This window comes from Argopecten irradians, chromosome 9 (genome assembly GCF_041381155.1).
Source record: "Argopecten irradians isolate NY chromosome 9, Ai_NY, whole genome shotgun sequence".
Classification (NCBI taxonomy): domain Eukaryota; kingdom Metazoa; phylum Mollusca; class Bivalvia; order Pectinida; family Pectinidae; genus Argopecten; species Argopecten irradians.
Genome location: NC_091142.1, coordinates 923,611 through 941,257, shown reverse-complemented (window position 1 = coordinate 941,257; position 17,647 = coordinate 923,611). Strand labels below are relative to the sequence as shown.

The 17,647-nt window shown below is 38.0% G+C and overlaps 2 protein-coding genes across 5 annotated transcripts in view; both read left to right on the top strand.

Annotated features, from left to right (window-relative positions):
- LOC138331040 (aspartate--tRNA ligase, mitochondrial-like) overlaps positions 1-17,647 on the top strand; it is a 669,399-nt gene that overhangs the window by 105,697 nt on the left and 546,055 nt on the right. The gene's annotated exons all lie outside the window — the stretch shown is intronic.
- LOC138331038 (transcription elongation factor SPT6-like) overlaps positions 1-17,647 on the top strand; it is a 54,485-nt gene that overhangs the window by 27,453 nt on the left and 9,385 nt on the right. The window contains exons 19-27 of the mRNA XM_069278493.1: positions 287-404; positions 3,287-3,363; positions 5,394-5,529; positions 10,840-10,977; positions 13,401-13,568; positions 14,248-14,375; positions 15,108-15,315; positions 15,568-15,715; positions 16,763-16,911. Coding sequence (XP_069134594.1) covers positions 287-404; positions 3,287-3,363; positions 5,394-5,529; positions 10,840-10,977; positions 13,401-13,568; positions 14,248-14,375; positions 15,108-15,315; positions 15,568-15,715; positions 16,763-16,911 — 1,270 coding nt within the window. The remainder of the gene's footprint in view (positions 1-286; positions 405-3,286; positions 3,364-5,393; positions 5,530-10,839; positions 10,978-13,400; positions 13,569-14,247; positions 14,376-15,107; positions 15,316-15,567; positions 15,716-16,762; positions 16,912-17,647) is intronic.

Below are 17,647 nucleotides of genomic sequence, written 5' to 3'. Positions count from 1 at the left end.
CATACACATTTCTAATTTTTCATGCAATTCATAATTAAAGAAATTTTTCAGTGACAATGGAAGAAAGTGAATTAGATGTTTAAACAGCACACAGTTTGATATATAAAGTATTTGTACTCTTAAAAAAAAAGGGAGAAGGGGGGGGGGGCTGGTGGTGGTTAAAAGATGATAATGGAGGGAGGACTTGGTAATAGATATCTGTGTTATCAACAATAGAAAGATTAAAATGTAACCTAGCTTCTGAACTTTTATAAGTCATTAGATATTTTGGTTTTACTGATAACAGAGACACACCTGGTTTCGGGGCTCTAATTGATGGAGAAGGACAGGTTACAGACTTCATACGAATGCCGTATCTTACCAAGAGACGGAACGCATGGAGACAGCAAGATAAGGAGGGCAAGGTAGGATTTAACTTGTGCAGATTATACACTCTTCTGGTGAGGGTATAAGATATCCCTTAACTTGTACAGAGTATCCACACTTCTGGTAAGGGTAAGATATCTCTGAACTTTTACAGAGTATCCACACTTCTGATAAGGGTAAGATATCTCTTAACTTGTACAGAGTATCCACACTTCTGATAAGGGTAAGATATCTCTTAACTTGTACAGAGTATCCACACTTCTGATAAGGGTAAGATATCTCTTAACTTGTACAGAGTTTCCACACTTCTGGTAAGGGTAAGATATCTCTTAACTTGTACAGAGTATCCACACTTCTGGTAAGGGCAATATATCTCTTAACTTGTACGGAGTATCCGCACTTCTGGGGGGAGGATAAGATATCTCACAACTTGTACAGAGTATCCACACTTCTGGTGAGGGTAAGATATCTCTTAACTTGCACAGAGTATCCACACTTCTGTAGGGAGGGTAAGGTGTCTCTGAACTTGTTCAGAGTATCCACACTTCTGGGGGGAGGTTAAGATATCTCTTAAGTTGTACAGAGTATCCACACTTCTGAGGGGAGGGTAAGAGATCTCTTAACTTGTACGGAGTATCCGCACTTCTGGGGGGAGGATAAGATATCTCACAACTTGTACAGAGTATCCACACTTCTGGTGAGGGTAAGATATCTCTTAACTTGCACAGAGTATCCACACTTCTGTAGGGAGGGTAAGGTGTCTCTGAACTTGTTCAGAGTATCCACACTTCTGGGGGGAGGTTAAGATATCTCTTAAGTTGTACAGAGTATCCACACTTCTGAGGGGAGGGTAAGAAATCTCTTAACTTGTACAGAGTATCCACACTTCTGGTGAGGGTAAGATATCTCATAACTTGTACAGAGTATCCACACTTCTGGTAAGGGTAAGATATCTCTTAACTTGTACAGAGTATCCACACTTCTGGTAAGGGCAAGATATTTCTCAACTTGTACAGAGTATCCACACTTCTGGTGAGGGTAAGATATCTCTTAACTTGCACAGAGTATCCACACTTCTGTAGGGAGGGTAAGGTGTCTCTGAACTTGTTCAGAGTATCCACACTTCTGGGGGGAGGTTAAAATATATCTTAAGTTGTACAGAGTATCCACACTTGTGAGGGGAGGGTAAGATATCTCTTAATTTGTACAGAGTATCCACACTTCTGGTGAGGGTAAGATATCTCATAACTTGTACAGAGTATCCACACTTCTGGTAAGGGTAAGATATTGCTTAACTTGTACAGAGTATCCACACTTATGGTAAGGGCAAGATATTTCTCAACTTGTACAGAGTATCCACACTTATGGTGAGGGTAAGATATCTCATAACTTGTACAGAGTATCCACATTTCTGGTGAGGGTAAGATATCTCTTAACTTGCACAGAGTATCCACACTTCTGGGGGGAGGGTAAGGTGTCTCATAATTTGTACAGAGTATCCACACTTCTGAGGGGAGGATGAGATATATTTGAACTTGTACAGAGTATCCACACTTCTAGGGGCAGAGTAAGATATCTCATAACTTGTACAGAGTATCCACACTTCTGAGGGGAGGGTAAGATATCTCTTAACTTGTACAGAGTATCCGCACTAATGGTGAGGGTAAGATATCTCATAACTTGTACAGAGTATCCACACTTCTGGTAAGGGTAAGATATCTCTTAACTTGTACAGAGTATCCACACTTCTGGTAAGGGCAAGATATCTCTCAACTTGTACAGAGTATTCACACTTCTGGGGAGATGTTAATATATCTTATAACTTGTACAGAGTATCCACACTTCTGGTGAGGGTAAGCTATCTCTTAACTTGCACAGAGTATCCACACTTCTGGGGGGAGGGTAAGGTGTCTCATAACTTGTACAGAGTATCCACACTTCTGAGGGGAGGATGAGATATCTCTGAACTTGTACAGAGTATCCACACTTCTAGGGGCAGAGTAAGATATCTCTGAACTTGTACAGAGTATCCACACTTCTGGGGGGAGGGTAAGATATCTCATAACTTGTACAGAGTATCCACACTTCTAGGGGCAGAGTAAGATATATCATAACTTGTACAGAGTATCCACACTTCTGGGGGGAGGGTAAGATATCTTATAACTTGTACAGAGTATCCTTACTTCTGTGGGAATGGTTAGGTGTCTCATAACTTGTACAGAGTTTCCATACTTCTGAGGGGAGTGTAAGATATCTCTGAACTTGAACAGAGTATCCACACTTCTGGTAAGGGTAAGATATCTCTTAACTTGTACAGAGTATCCACACTTCTGGTAAGGGCAAGATATTTCTCAACTTGTACAGAGTATCCACACTTCTGGGGGGATGGTAAGATATCTTATAACTTGTACAGAGTATCCACACTTCTGTTGAGGGTAAGATATCTCATAACTTGTACAGAGTATCCACATTTCTGGTGAGGGTAAGATATCTCTTAACTTGCACAGAGTATCCACACCTCTGGGGGGAGGGTAAGGTGTCTCATAATTTGTACAGAGTATCCACACTTCTGAGGGGAGGATGAGATATATTTGAACTTGTACAGAGTATCCACACTTCTAGGGGCAGAGTAATATATCTCATAACTTGTACAGAGTATCCACACTTCTGGGGGGAGGGTAAGATATCTTATAACTTGTACAGAGTATCCTTACTTCTGTGGGAATGGTTAGGTGTCTCATAACTTGTACAGAGTTTCCATACTTCTGAGGGGAGTGTAAGATATCTCTGAACTTGAACAGAGTATCCACACTTCAAGGGGCAGAGTAAGATATCTAATAACTTTACAAAGTATCCACACATGAGATTTCCAGAATTTCTATGGTTTAAAAAAAGATGTTAATACTTTTACTTGTTCCAGGAACAAGACATGGAAAAACTTAAAGATTTTATCTCCACCAAGAAACCACATGTGGTGGCTGTCTCCGCGGAGTCAAGGTAAAATATAGATGATATAATACTTTTGTAATGTTAAATATGTGTTCTCAGAATTGCTTGGTGTCATTTTGAACAAGTCTCATTTTAATAGCTTGTGGTATATGAAGAGAGTGGTTCAATGACAAGGCTTGCGCTGTCAGTCGCCATAGGCGCCAATGGCGAATTTGAAATGCATTTGGCGATTTAAAAACAGCAAAAAAAGAAGAATTTTTCATGAACCCAAAGTTTTCATCCCACTACAGACGTTTCCATACAGTGAAATTCGCCAATTCTAGCCATACACCAGACAATAGGGCACTGGCTTGATAATTAGGTAAACAAAAGAGGTGTGAACACTCCCTGACCACCACCCAGATCCTAATTAGCTGCCTGGGGCTGTTTCCACCTGGGCTTGGTAGTGTCACACGTGTGTATTACAGCTGAAGTTGATCTGCCGATTGGCCACCATTAGAAAACAATTACCAGCTGGCCTTTCAATACATTTTGTGATTACAGCTAGTGAGCATTACATCAAAAACAAACATAGCTTACAACTGTAATTGATTTACTCACGTTTTTAATGTATAATAGGCCTAACTGTCCCCCAAGTCACAAAGTTTGCAATCGTAATGGCCGCCATTTTGGATAATTGTAATAGTCGGCCCGGATCGGTACAACTTCAGGAATTCATTAAAAATCATGTTTAAAAAAAATAGGAAGGGATTTTTTTCCGTAATTTTTGTGTACATTTTTGAAAATAAAAATACATTATGAAAAAATATTAATGGTAAATATAAATACATTTTAATCAATTAAATTTCAAAGAAATTTTCACTTTTTCTCTCTCTCAAATTAGATCTATTTTTTATTATTTCAACTGATACTGTAACAGGTTTGACACAGTTTTTTTTTAATTTAGTACTTCTGTTGTGATGAAAATTAAGTAAATATTTCCATTCAATTAAGTCCAGTATTTTTTTATATATATATATTTCAATAAAAGATATATAAAATATAAAGGTATTAGGATTTAAATACATGTTTAATTGGCATTGTTTCCCCTTCTTTTAATCAATATAAAAGATATAAAAAATTGTCCACGTGAAGAATACCCAGGTAGAGCGACACGCGACCCGCAAATTTCAATTGGCGAATCCAATTTTTGACCCAGAGCTAGCCCTGAATGATGACCACAATTGCACGTCCAGTCTGTTTCTCTGGTTCTATAAACGTTGACTTATTGTAGGGACGCCCTGATGGTGATGTTATAAATCTTTACATTGTAGGCTAGGGATGTCCTGATGGTGATGTTATAAATCTGTACGTTGTAGGCTAGGGATGTCCTGATGGTGATGTTATAAATCTTTACGTTGTAGGCTAGGGATGTCCTGATGGTGATGTTATAAATCTTTACGTTGTAGGCTAGGGATGTCCTGATGGTGATGTTATAAATCTTTACATTGTAGGCTAGGGATGTCCTGATGGTGATGTTATAAATCTTTACATTGTAGGCTAGGGATGTCCTGATGGTGATGTTATAAATCTTTACGTTGTAGGGATGTCCTGATGGTGATGTTATAAATCTTTACATTGTAGGGATGTCATGATGGTGATGTTATAAATCTTTACATTGTAGGGATGTCCTGATGGTGATGTTATAAATCTTTACATTGTAGGGAAGCCCTGATGGTGATGTTATAAATCTTTACATTGTAGGCTAGGGATGTCCTGATGGTGATGTTATAAATCTTTACATTGTAGGGATGTCCTGATGGTGATGTTATAAATCTTTACGTTGTAGGGATGTCCTGATGGTGATGTTATAAATCTTTACGTTGTAGGGATGTCCTGATGGTGATGTTATAAATCTTTACATTGTAGGCTAGGGATGTCCTGATGGTGATGTTATAAATCTTTACGTTGTAGGGATGTCCTGATGGTGATGTTATAAATCTTTACGTTGTAGGGATGTCCTGATGGTGATGTTATAAATCTTTACATTGTAGGCTAGGGATGTCCTGATGGTGATGTTATAAATCTTTACGTTGTAGGGATGCCCTGATGGTGATAGAGGATGTGAAGTCTGTAATTGATGATCTTTGCCAGGAACAACAGATGGCTCCCATATCTGTGGAACTTGTCGACAACGAGCTCGCCATGGTCTACGAAAATAGTGCTAAGGCACAGGTAAGATGTTACAAACTAGACATGAATCAAAGTACTGAAAGTACTGAAGAAGGTGTAGCTCAGATACAAACTAGACATGAAAAAAGGGCATACTACTATCCTGTCAAAATTGTTGTAGGAACCTTCCAAGAGATAGATAGATGGTAGAGCAAATACTGAGAATATCTGTTTTAATTTTCCATGTTAGAACAAGTTCCAAGAATATTTGTTTTAATTGGTAGAGCGACTACTGAAAATATTTGTTTTGATTTAACACGGTAGAGCGAGTTCCCAGAGTATTTGTTTTAATTTTCATTGGTAGAGTGAGTAGTGAGAATATTTGTTTTAATTTTCCATGGTAGACGGAGTTCCGAGATTATTTGTTTTAATTTTTAGGTCATCTGACCCGAAGGGTCAGGATGACCTATTGTCATCATGCACCGTCCGTCGTCGCCGTGCCGTGCGCCGTCCGCCGTCCGCCGTCCGCCGTGCGCCGTGCGTAAACTTTTTATTCAAACGACTTCTTCTCAAGAACCAGAAGGCCCAGGGTACTCATATTTGGCGTGTAGGTTGCTGGGATGGAGGGCTACCAAGTTTGTTCAAATGAATGACCTTGACCTTCATTCAAGGTCACAGGGGTCAAAAAGGCTAAAATTTTTAAACAACTTCTTCTCAAGAACCAGAAGGCCCAGGGTACTGATATTTGCCCTGTAGGATGCTGGGATGAAGGGCTACCAAGTTTGTTCGAATAAATGACCTTGACCTTCATTCAAGGTCACGAGGGTCAAATAGGCTAAAATCCTTTAAACAACTTCTTGTGAATAACTAAGAGGCCTAGAGACCTGATATTAGGCCTGTGGCATGCTGGGATGAAGGGCTACCAAGTTTGTTCAAATAAATGACCTTGACCTTCATTCAAGGTCACGAGGGTCAAATAGGCTAAAATCTTTAAACAACTTCTTCTCAAGAACCAGAAGGCCCAGGGTACTGATATTGGGCCTGTGACATGCTTGGATGAAGGGCTACCAAGTTTGTTCAAATGAATGACCTTGACCTTCAATCAAGATCACAGGGGTCAAAAAGGCCAAAATCTTTAAACAACTTCTTCTCAAGAACCAGAAGGCCCAGGGTACTGATATTTGCCCTGTAGGATGCTGGGATGAAGGGCTACCAAGTTTGTTCAAATAAATGACCTTGACCTTCATTCAAGGTCACACTGGTCAAATAGGCTAAAATCCTTTAAATAACTTCTTGTGAATAACTAAGAGGCCTAGAGACCTGATATTAGGCCTGTGGCATGCTGGGATGAAGGGCTACCAAGTTTGTTCAAATAAATGACATTGACCTTCATTCAAGGTCACGAGGGTCAAATAGGCTAAAATCTTTAAACAACTTCTTGTGAATAACTAAGAGGCCTAGAGACCTGATATTAGGCCTGTGGCATGCTGGAATGAAGGGCTACGAAGTTTGTTCAAATAAATGACATTGACCTTCATTCAAGGTCACGAGGGTCAAATAGGCTAAAATCTTTAAACAACTTCTTCTCAAGAACCAGAAGGCCCAGGGTACTGATATTTGCCCTGTAGGATGCTGGGATGAAGGGCTACCAAGTTTGTTCAAATAAATGACCTTGACCTTCATTCAAGGTCACGAGGGTCAAAAAGGCTAAAATCTTTAAACAACTTCTTCTCAAGAACCAGAAGGCCCAGGGTACTGATATTTGCCCTGTAGGATGCTGGGATGAAGGGCTACCAAGTTTGTTCAAATAAATGACCTTGACCTTCATTCAAGGTCACGAGGGTCAAATAGGCTAAAATCTTTAAACGACTTCTTCTCAAGAACCAGAAGGCCCAGGGTACTCATATTGGGACTGTGACATGCTTGGATGAAGGGCTACCAAGTTTGTTCGAATAAATGACCTTGACCTTCATTCAAGGTCACAGGGGTCAAATAGGCTAAAATCCTTTAAATAACTTCTTGTGAATAACTAAGAGGCCTATAGACCTGATATTAGGCCTGTGGGATGAAGGGCTACCAAGTTTGTTCAAATAAATGACATTGACCTTCATTCAAGGTCACGAGGGTCAAATAGGCTAAAATCTTTAAACAACTTCTTGTGAATAACTAAGAGGCCTAGAGACCTGATATTAGGCCTGTGGCATGCTGGAATGAAGGGCTACCAAGTTTGTTCAAATAAATTACATTGACCTTCATTCAAGGTCACGAGGGTCAAATAGGCTAAAATCTTTAAACAACTTCTTCTCAAGAACCAGAAGGCCCAGGGTACTGATATTTGCCCTGTAGGATGCTGGGATGAAGGGCTACCAAGTTTGTTCAAATAAATGACATTGACCTTCATTCAAGGTCACGAGGGTCAAATAGGCTAAAATCTTTAAACAACTTCTTCTCAAGAACCAGAAGGCCCAGGGTACTGATATTTGCCCTGTAGGATGCTGGGATGAAGGGCTACCAAGTTTGTTCAAATAAATGACCTTGACCTTCATTCAAGGTCACGAGGGTCAAAAAGGCTAAAATCTTTAAACAACTTCTTCTCAAGAACCAGAAGGCCCAGGGTACTGATATTTGCCCTGTAGGATGCTGGGATGAAGGGCTACCAAGTTTGTTCAAATAAATGACCTTGACCTTCATTCAAGGTCACGAGGGTCAAATAGGCTAAAATCTTTAAACGACTTCTTCTCAAGAACCAGAAGGCCCAGGGTACTCATATTGGGACTGTGACATGCTTGGATGAAGGGCTACCAAGTTTGTTCGAATAAATGACCTTGACCTTCATTCAAGGTCACAGGGGTCAAATAGGCTAAAATCCTTTAAATAACTTCTTGTGAATAACTAAGAGGCCTATAGACCTGATATTAGGCCTGTGGGATGAAGGGCTACCAAGTTTGTTCAAATAAATGACATTGACCTTCATTCAAGGTCACGAGGGTCAAATAGGCTAAAATCTTTAAACAACTTCTTGTGAATAACTAAGAGGCCTAGAGACCTGATATTAGGCCTGTGGCATGCTGGAATGAAGGGCTACCAAGTTTGTTCAAATAAATGACATTGACCTTCATTCAAGGTCACGAGGGTCAAATAGGCTAAAATCTTTAAACAACTTCTTCTCAAGAACCAGAAGGCCCAGGGTACTGATATTTGCCCTGTAGGATGCTGGGATGAAGGGCTACCAAGTTTGTTCAAATAAATGACATTGACCTTCATTCAAGGTCACGAGGGTCAAATAGGCTAAAATCTTTAAACAACTTCTTCTCAAGAACCAGAAGGCCCAGGGTACTGATATTTGCCCTGTAGGATGCTGGGATGAAGGGCTACCAAGTTTGTTCAAATAAATGACCTTGACCTTCATTCAAGGTCACGAGGGTCAAATAGGCTAAAATCTTTAAACGACTTCTTCTCAAGAACCAGAAGGCCCAGGGTACTCATATTGGGACTGTGACATGCTTGGATGAAGGGCTACCAAGTTTGTTCGAATAAATGACCTTGACCTTCATTCAAGGTCACAGGGGTCAAATAGGCTAAAATCCTTTAAATAACTTCTTGTGAATAACTAAGAGGCCTATAGACCTGATATTAGGCCTGTGGGATGAAGGGCTACCAAGTTTGTTCAAATAAATGACATTGACCTTCATTCAAGGTCACGAGGGTCAAATAGGCTAAAATCTTTAAACAACTTCTTGTGAATAACTAAGAGGCCTAGAGACCTGATATTAGGCCTGTGGCATGCTGGAATGAAGGGCTACCAAGTTTGTTCAAATAAATTACATTGACCTTCATTCAAGGTCACGAGGGTCAAATAGGCTAAAATCTTTAAACAACTTCTTCTCAAGAACCAGAAGGCCCAGGGTACTGATATTTGCCCTGTAGGATGCTGGGATGAAGGGCTACCAAGTTTGTTCAAATAAATGACCTTGACCTTCATTCAAGGTCACGAGGGTCAAAAAGGCTAAAATCTTTAAACAACTTCTTCTCAAGAACCAGAAGGCCCAGGGTACTGATATTTGCCCTGTAGGATGCTGGGATGAAGGGCTACCAAGTTTGTTCAAATAAATGACCTTGACCTTCATTCAAGGTCACGAGGGTCAAATAGGCTAAAATCTTTAAACGACTTCTTCTCAAGAACCAGAAGGCCCAGGGTACTGATATTGGGACTGTGACATGCTTGGATGAAGGGCTACCAAGTTTGTTCAAATGAATGACCTTAACCTTCATTCAAGGTCACGGGGGTCAAAAAGGCTAAAAATTTTAAACGACTTCTTCTCAAGAACCAGAAGGCCCAGGGTACTGATATTTGGCCTGTAGGATGCTGGGATGAAGGGCTACCAAGTTTGTTCAAATAAATGACCTTGACCTTCATTCAAGGTCACAGGGGTCAAATAGGCTAAAATCATTTAAACAAATTCTTGTGAATAACTATGAGGCCTAGAGACCTGATATTAGGCCTGTGGCATGCTGGGATGAAGGGCTACCAAGTTTGTCCAAATGAATGACCTTGATCTTCATTCAAGGTCACAGGGGTCAAATAGGCTAAAATCTTTAAATGAATTCTTCTTAAGAACCAGAAGGCCCAGGGTACTGATATTGGGCATGTAGCATGCTGGGATGAAGGACTACCAAGTTTGTTCAAATGAATTACCTTGACCTTCAATCAAGGTCACAGTGGTCAAATAGGCTAAAATCTTTAAACGATTATGTTGTATTGTACTAATAGTCAGATGACCGTTAAGGCCCATGGGCCTCTTGTTCATGGTAAAGTGAGTTCCGAGAATATTTGTTTTAATTTTCCATGGTAGAGTGAGTACTTAGAATATTTGTTTTGATTTTACACGGTAGAGTGAATTCTGAGAATATTTGTTTTAATTTTCCATGGTAGAGTGAGTACTGAGAATATTTGTTTTGTTTTTACACGGTAGAGTGAGTTCCGAGAATATTTGTTTTAATTTTACACAGTAGAGTGAGTACTGAGAATATTTGTTTTTATTTTACACGGTAGAGTGAGTTCCGAGAATATTTGTTTTAATTTTCCATGGTAGAGTGAGTACTGAGAATATTTGTTTTAATTTTCTATGGTTGAGTGAGTTCCAAGAATATTTGTTTTAATTTTTCATGGTAAAGTGAGTACTGAGAATATTTGTTTTAATTTTCCATGGTAGAGTGAGTACTGAGAATATTTGTTTTGATTTTACACGGTAGAGTGAGTTCCGAGAATATTTGTTTTAATTTTCCATGGTAGAGTGAGTACTGAGAATATTTGTTTTGATTTTACACGGTAGAGTAAGTACTGAGAATATTTGTTTTGATTTTCCACGGTAGAGTGAGTTCCGAGAATACCCTGGTGTACTGAGGCATGCTGTTTCTATAGCCAGGAGACTACAGGACCCTCTGATTGAGTTCTCCCAACTATGTAATGTGGACGAAGACATTCTTTGTCTAAAATATCACCCCATGCAGGTAAGAATTACTTATGTCTAAAATACCGTTCTATGCAGGTAAGAATTACTTATGTTTAAATAATCACCCCGTGCAGGTAACAATTACTTAGGGCTGTTCCAGCAAAACATATATGGCACCCAGGGAAGGCACTTTAAAAAATAGTATGTGCCATGGTGGGTTCAAAATAAAATCACTTCTGTGCCAGGGTGGCGTTTCAATAAAATCCCTTCTGTGGGTGGGTCTATCTGAAGCATTTGTAACCTTTTGAAATAAAATGCAAATTTTATGTTTTATTATGTTGCTCAGTCATCCTGACTACAAAAATACAAAAATAAATATTGAAAATAATGCTAATTTCTGACAATATTTAATGTGTTGTTCATCTTCAATAAAAAACAATTATTTTATTTTCTGAGTATTTTGATATAATAATGATAGACTATTTATCTAAATTTTGCTAAAATATACTTTTTACTTATAATTAATGTCCGTATTCAAATTACAGTTATGTTACATATAAAATCCTTTATTTTTGCATGATGATGTGAGGTGTATAAGTACATAATAAATATCAACAACATTACTGTAAGAACTGGGCCCCCATATTTTCCATTACAACAATTTTTAGGTCACCTGAGACGAAGTCTCAAGTGACCTATTCTAATCGCCTTTTGTCCGTCGTCGTCCGTCGTCCTTCGTGCGTCGTGCGTCGTATGTCCATAAACAATTTACATTTTCGACTTCTTCTCCAAAACTGCTGAAGCAATTTCAATGAAATTTTGCACAAACCTTCTAAGGCATAAGGCCAATCAAAATTGTGAATTATATGGTCCCCACCCCCCAGGGGGCTGTGGGAGGGGCCAAAAGGGGTAAAATTGAGTAGAATTTCAAAAATCTTCTTCTCTACTCACAGATGTGGTAGAATCAAATACTCTTCATAGATAGAAAGGTCTTAAGGTCCTTTACAAAAATTGTGAATTATATGACCCTGGGGTCTCACGTTTCCCCCTGGGGAGGGGGTCAAGTTTACTATAGTTTATATAGGGAAAACACATTTTTGAGCATGTTTTGCTCAATTTTCATTGGAAACGAGTCAAACTTGGTTAGAATTATTAGCCTGAGATAGCATTTTAATATCATATTCAAATTTGGTCCTGGCCAACCGCTAAGGGCAGAGGGGCGGGGCTAAAATTTCCATAGGAAATGAGTCAAACTTGGTTAGAATTATTAGCCTGAGATAGCATTTCAATATCATATCCACATTGGTCCTGGCCGACCCCCTGGGGGCAGAGGGGCGGGGCTAAAAAAGGGTCAAATAGGCTAAAACTTCAAAAATCTTCTAAAAATTCTGGATATTGTAGAATCAAATAATTATAGATGGAAAGGTCTTAAGGTGTTTTATAAAAATTGTGAATTATATGACCTTGGGGTCTCACGTTACCCCCTGGGGAGGGGTCCAGTTTACTTTAGTTTATATAGGAAAAACATATTTGTGAACATTATTTGCCCAATTTTTGTAGGAAATTAGTCGAACTTGATTAGAATTGTTAGCCTAAGATATAGCATTTTAACATCCACATCCGTCCTCGATGACCCCCTGGGGTACCAGAGGGGCAGGACCAAACTGGGTCAAAATGATTAAAATTTCAAAAAATACCTCTAAGTTCACAGGTTTGATGGAAGCAAATACTCTTCATAGTCTAAAAAGTCAAATTTATAAATCACTGACTAACTCCAAGGCCCAGCATATAGTGTTTATATGTCTTTAATTTGTTTCATTATTTGTTTCATTATATATTCTAACTCAGGTGACCGCTAAGGCCCATGGGCCTCTTGTTCACAATCATTATGCCATTTTTACAGTTGTCCCTGATAAAAACCACTTGCTAAAATAAGCAAGTGCATATTTTTTCCACTTGCTATTCTGGTATATCTACTTGCAAAAAGCAAGTAAAACAGCCTGAAATCCGAGCCCTGATACAAATCGGAGTGAAATAAAAAATTAAATCGCTTCTATGTCATAGTCTTGTTCACAAAAAAATAGATATGTGTGTGGGTCAACCAAATTGAAAATCACTTCTATCGGTGGGTCTCCCAATTTCAAAGTGCCTTCCCCCCCTACCATATATGTTTTACTGGAACAGCCTTACTGATTCTTATGGTTGAATGGCTATGTATTATTTTGACTCTCCTCAGTCATGGTTGAATGGCTATGTATTATTTTGACTCTCCTCAGTCATGGTTGAATGGATTTCTAAGCAAGCCTGACGTGGTAAAATCGTCTTTTTTATAGTTCGACTATACCTGATGTTTGAATATTTTTTATTTAATTTCAATGAAACTTGACAAACATATTCCTTATATTTTGACTGATCCTGATGTGGTTGAACAGTTTTGTTACATTTGACTAATAAAACTTGATGCTGTTGAATGGTTTTCAGGACCAGATCCCCAAAGATGACCTGTTAAATGCATTATCACTTGAGTTTGTAAATCGAGTGAATGAGGTTGGTGTTGACATTAACCGTGCCATCGCCAACAGTCACACTGCACCACTGGCACAGTTTGTGTGTGGACTGGGACCTAGAAAGGCCTCACAGCTTCTCAAGGTATGTCATACTCTTCTGGCTTGTGGTGTAGAAGCTAGTTTTTTCCAAGGATTTTATTGAACCAAGAAAAACAAATTTGTTTGATCATATTTTAATCATTATACCATCAGCTGACCACAAATATTTCTATTTAAGTTCTGAAAACTTCAAACCACGAAAGTAGTACCCTCTAAAGGTCAACATAGTCAAAATAAATAGTACCCTTTAAAGGTAAACATGGTCAAAATAAATAGTACCCTTTAAAGGTCAACATGGTCTAAATAAATAGTACCCTTTAAAGGTAAACATGGTCAAAATAAATAGTACCCTTTAAAGGTAAACATGGTCTAAATAAATAGTACCCTTTAAAGGTAAACATGGTCTAAATAAATAGTACCCTTTAAAGGTCAACATGGTCTAAATAAATAGTACCCTTTAAAGGTAAACATGTTCTAAATAAATAGTACCCTTTAAAGGTAAACATGGTCTAAATAAATAGTACCCTTTAAAGGTCAACATGGTCTAAATAAATAGTACCCTTTAAAGGTCAACATGGTCTAAATAAATATTACCCTCTTAAGGTAAACATTAGTTAGCACTTAGAATGTTTGTTTTGGTAGAGATGTATTATGTGTGGACAATGGGGAAGAGGGAGTTAAGGTTGTCAACTAGAATGATGTTTTTATATTGATGTGTGTAGATTCTGAAGCAGGCAAACATTCGCCTTGAGAACAGAACCCAGCTGGTGGAGGTGTGTCACATGGGGCCTAATGTGTTCATCAACTGTGCTGGGTTTATAAAGATTGATACCAACAGTCTGGGAGACAGGTAAGGGGCCATACAAAACGGCTATTCCAAAAGAAAACATTAATTTTGTCTTCTACAGAAAAAACAGTCCACACAAAAGAGATTTTGGTGATATTATGGGGTCATACTCCGAAATTAAACATCGTTATGTCCCTACAATGAAATTTTTAAAGATTATGAAAATAACGGACATTAGAATATTCATAAATATGTGAAAGAATATCTTCACTGTTTGCTCTAGCTACTTGACCAGTCTTTGGTTGTTATTTATAGTACTAATGCCTACATTGCTATGATTGGCTGTTATTTATAGTACTGATGCCTACATTGCTATGATTGGTTGCTATTTATAGTACTGATGCCTACATTGCTATGATTGGTTGCTATTTATAGTACTGATGCCTACATTGCTATGATTGGTTGCTATTCATAGTACTGATGCCTACATTGCTTTGATTGGTTGTTATTAATAGTACTGATGCCGACTTTGCTTTGATTGGTTGTTATTTATAGTACTGATGCCTACAATGCTATGATTGGTTGTTATTTATAGTACTGATGCCTACATTGCTTTGATTAAATGTTATTTATAGTACTGATGCCTACATTTCTTTGATTGGTTGTTATTTATAGTACTGATGCCTACATTGCTTTGATTGGTTGTTATTTATAGTACTGATGCCTACATTGCTTTGATTGGTTGTTATTTATAGTACTGATGCCTACATTGATATGATTGGTTGTTATTTATAGTACTGATGCCTACGTTGAAGTGTTGGATGGCTCACGAGTCCACCCAGAGAACTATGAGTGGGCGAGAAAGATGGCCGTCGATGCTCTGGAGTACGATGATACTGCAGAGGATGCTAACCCCGCTGGTGCTCTGGAGGAAATCCTCGAATCTCCAGAACGTTTAAAAGACCTTGATCTTGATGCTTTTGCAGAAGAGCTTGAAAGACAGGTTTGTTAAGGAAGATGATGATATTTAAAGAATATGTAAAAGGATCTCTTGAGAATTTGTTATGGTATAGATCTGATTGATCGTATAGTCCTTTTTTTGTGCCTAAATTTTTCATTCTGTTAAAAGATTTTGTTTTTCATTTGTGTGTTCTTAGTGACAAGACCAATTAATTGTGGACCATGTATATGTATTTTTACAGATTTGGTGATAAAAAGGTCACAATATGCATCTATTTTATAACTCGTTTTGTAGGGTTACGGTGACAAACACATCACGTTGTATGACATCAGGGCCGAGTTAAATCATCGATACAAAGATCTGAGGACGCCTTACAGATCACCACTGAATGAGGAGCGCTTCAACATGATCACGAAGGAAACGCCAGAGACGTTCTATGTTGGTAGGTGTCATGGTTACCAATCTGATGTAATTAGTAGTCAGAAACAACAACACATAGCTTTCATGGATAAAACACCAGTAATTAGGTGGGACCAGATTTATCATGGACTTCTCTGTAGGAAGATTACAGAAGGCCAAACAAAATTGATATCTTGGTTCTTTGCCCAGTACGCATCATATTTACACCACACATTTCAAATTTTATTGCAAATGCAATCAAGTAAAATTGTATACAAATATCTTACAATCCGGACTTGCTGCAGCCTTCATAACAATACATACAGCGTAAAACATTTAAAAGACACATACATGTCTTTGTAAAAGTATAGATATCTATGATAAGATAGAATAAACTACCATTTGATATTGATGAGAAACAGACTTATTTCTACATTGCTATGAACTACAAATGGTCTAATCAGAATTTTAAAAGATATCCATTTGTTTTGTATGTCATAAAATGATGATAATAAATACCTCCATCCCTCATCTCTTTCTGGAAAAAGTGGCCTGAGAACCAAGTTTTTACTTTTGTTTGGCCCTTGGTATGTCAGTTGATTCCTTCTTTAACTGGTTGTATATATTCAGTCCTCCACAGGAAAGTCTTTACCAAGGGAGATAAGTCTAGATATATTATTTACAGGAATACCAAAGGAGATAAATCTAGATATATTATTTATAGGAATACCAAAGGAGATAATATTAGATATAATATTTACAGGAATACCAAGGGAGATAAGTCTAGATATATTATTTATAGGAATACCAAGGGAGATAAGTCTAGATATATTATTTACAGGAATACCAAGGGAGATAAGTCTAGATATATTATTTACAGGAATACCAAGGGAGATAAGTCTAGATATATTATTTACAGAAATACCAAAGGAGATAATATTAGATATATTATTTCCAGGAATACCAAGGGAGATAAGTCCAGATATATTATTCTAGATATATTATTTACATGAATACCAAGGAAGACAAGTCCAGATAAATTATTTTACAAGAATACCAAGGGAGATAAATCTAGATATATTATTTACAGGAAAGCTGGTATTGACCACTGTGGCAGGTATTGCTCACCGGCGACCTCGCGGTGACCAGCTTGATCAAGCGAACCCTGTCCGTGATCAGGAAACAGGCTTGTGGAAATGTCCTTTCTGTAACAAGGATGACTTCCCTGAACTCAGTGAGGTGAGTTATCTAATATGTTCTCATAATTTTCTTATATTAAATAAGAAGCATGCCGAGCAAAGTCAATAAAAGATACAGGTTAACAAATAAGAAGGAAGTAATTCATTGTGAGGAAAAGGCTTTGTGACATTGTGACAATCTGTGCCTAATTCTTGTTGTTTAAGCTTAACTAAAGTAGGGTTTTTCCCTTATTCTGTGCAGGAGAATCTGTAAGACAAAAGAGGCTAGAGAGCCTGTTATCACTATAAGACAAAAACACACATAAACACATTCAGTCAGACAAAGGGGGCTAGAGAGTCTGTTATCACAATAAGACAAAAACACACATAAACACATTCAGTGAGACAAAAGAGGCTAGAGAGCCTGTTATGACAATAAGACAAAAATACACATAACACATTCAGTCAGACAAAGGGGGCTAGAGAGTCTGTTATCACAATAAGACAAAAATACACATAACACATTCAGTGAGATAAAAGAGGCTAGAGAGCCTGTTATGACAATAAGACAAAAATACACATAACACATTCAGTGAGATAAAAGAGGCTAGAGAGTCTGTTATCACAATAAGACAAAAACACACAAACACATTCAGTGAGATAAAAAAGGCTAGAGAGCCTGTTATCACAATAAGACAAAAACACACATAAAACATTCAGTGAGATAAAAAAAGCTAGAGAGCCTGTTATGACAATAAGACAAAAATACACATAACACATTCAGTGAGATAAAAGAG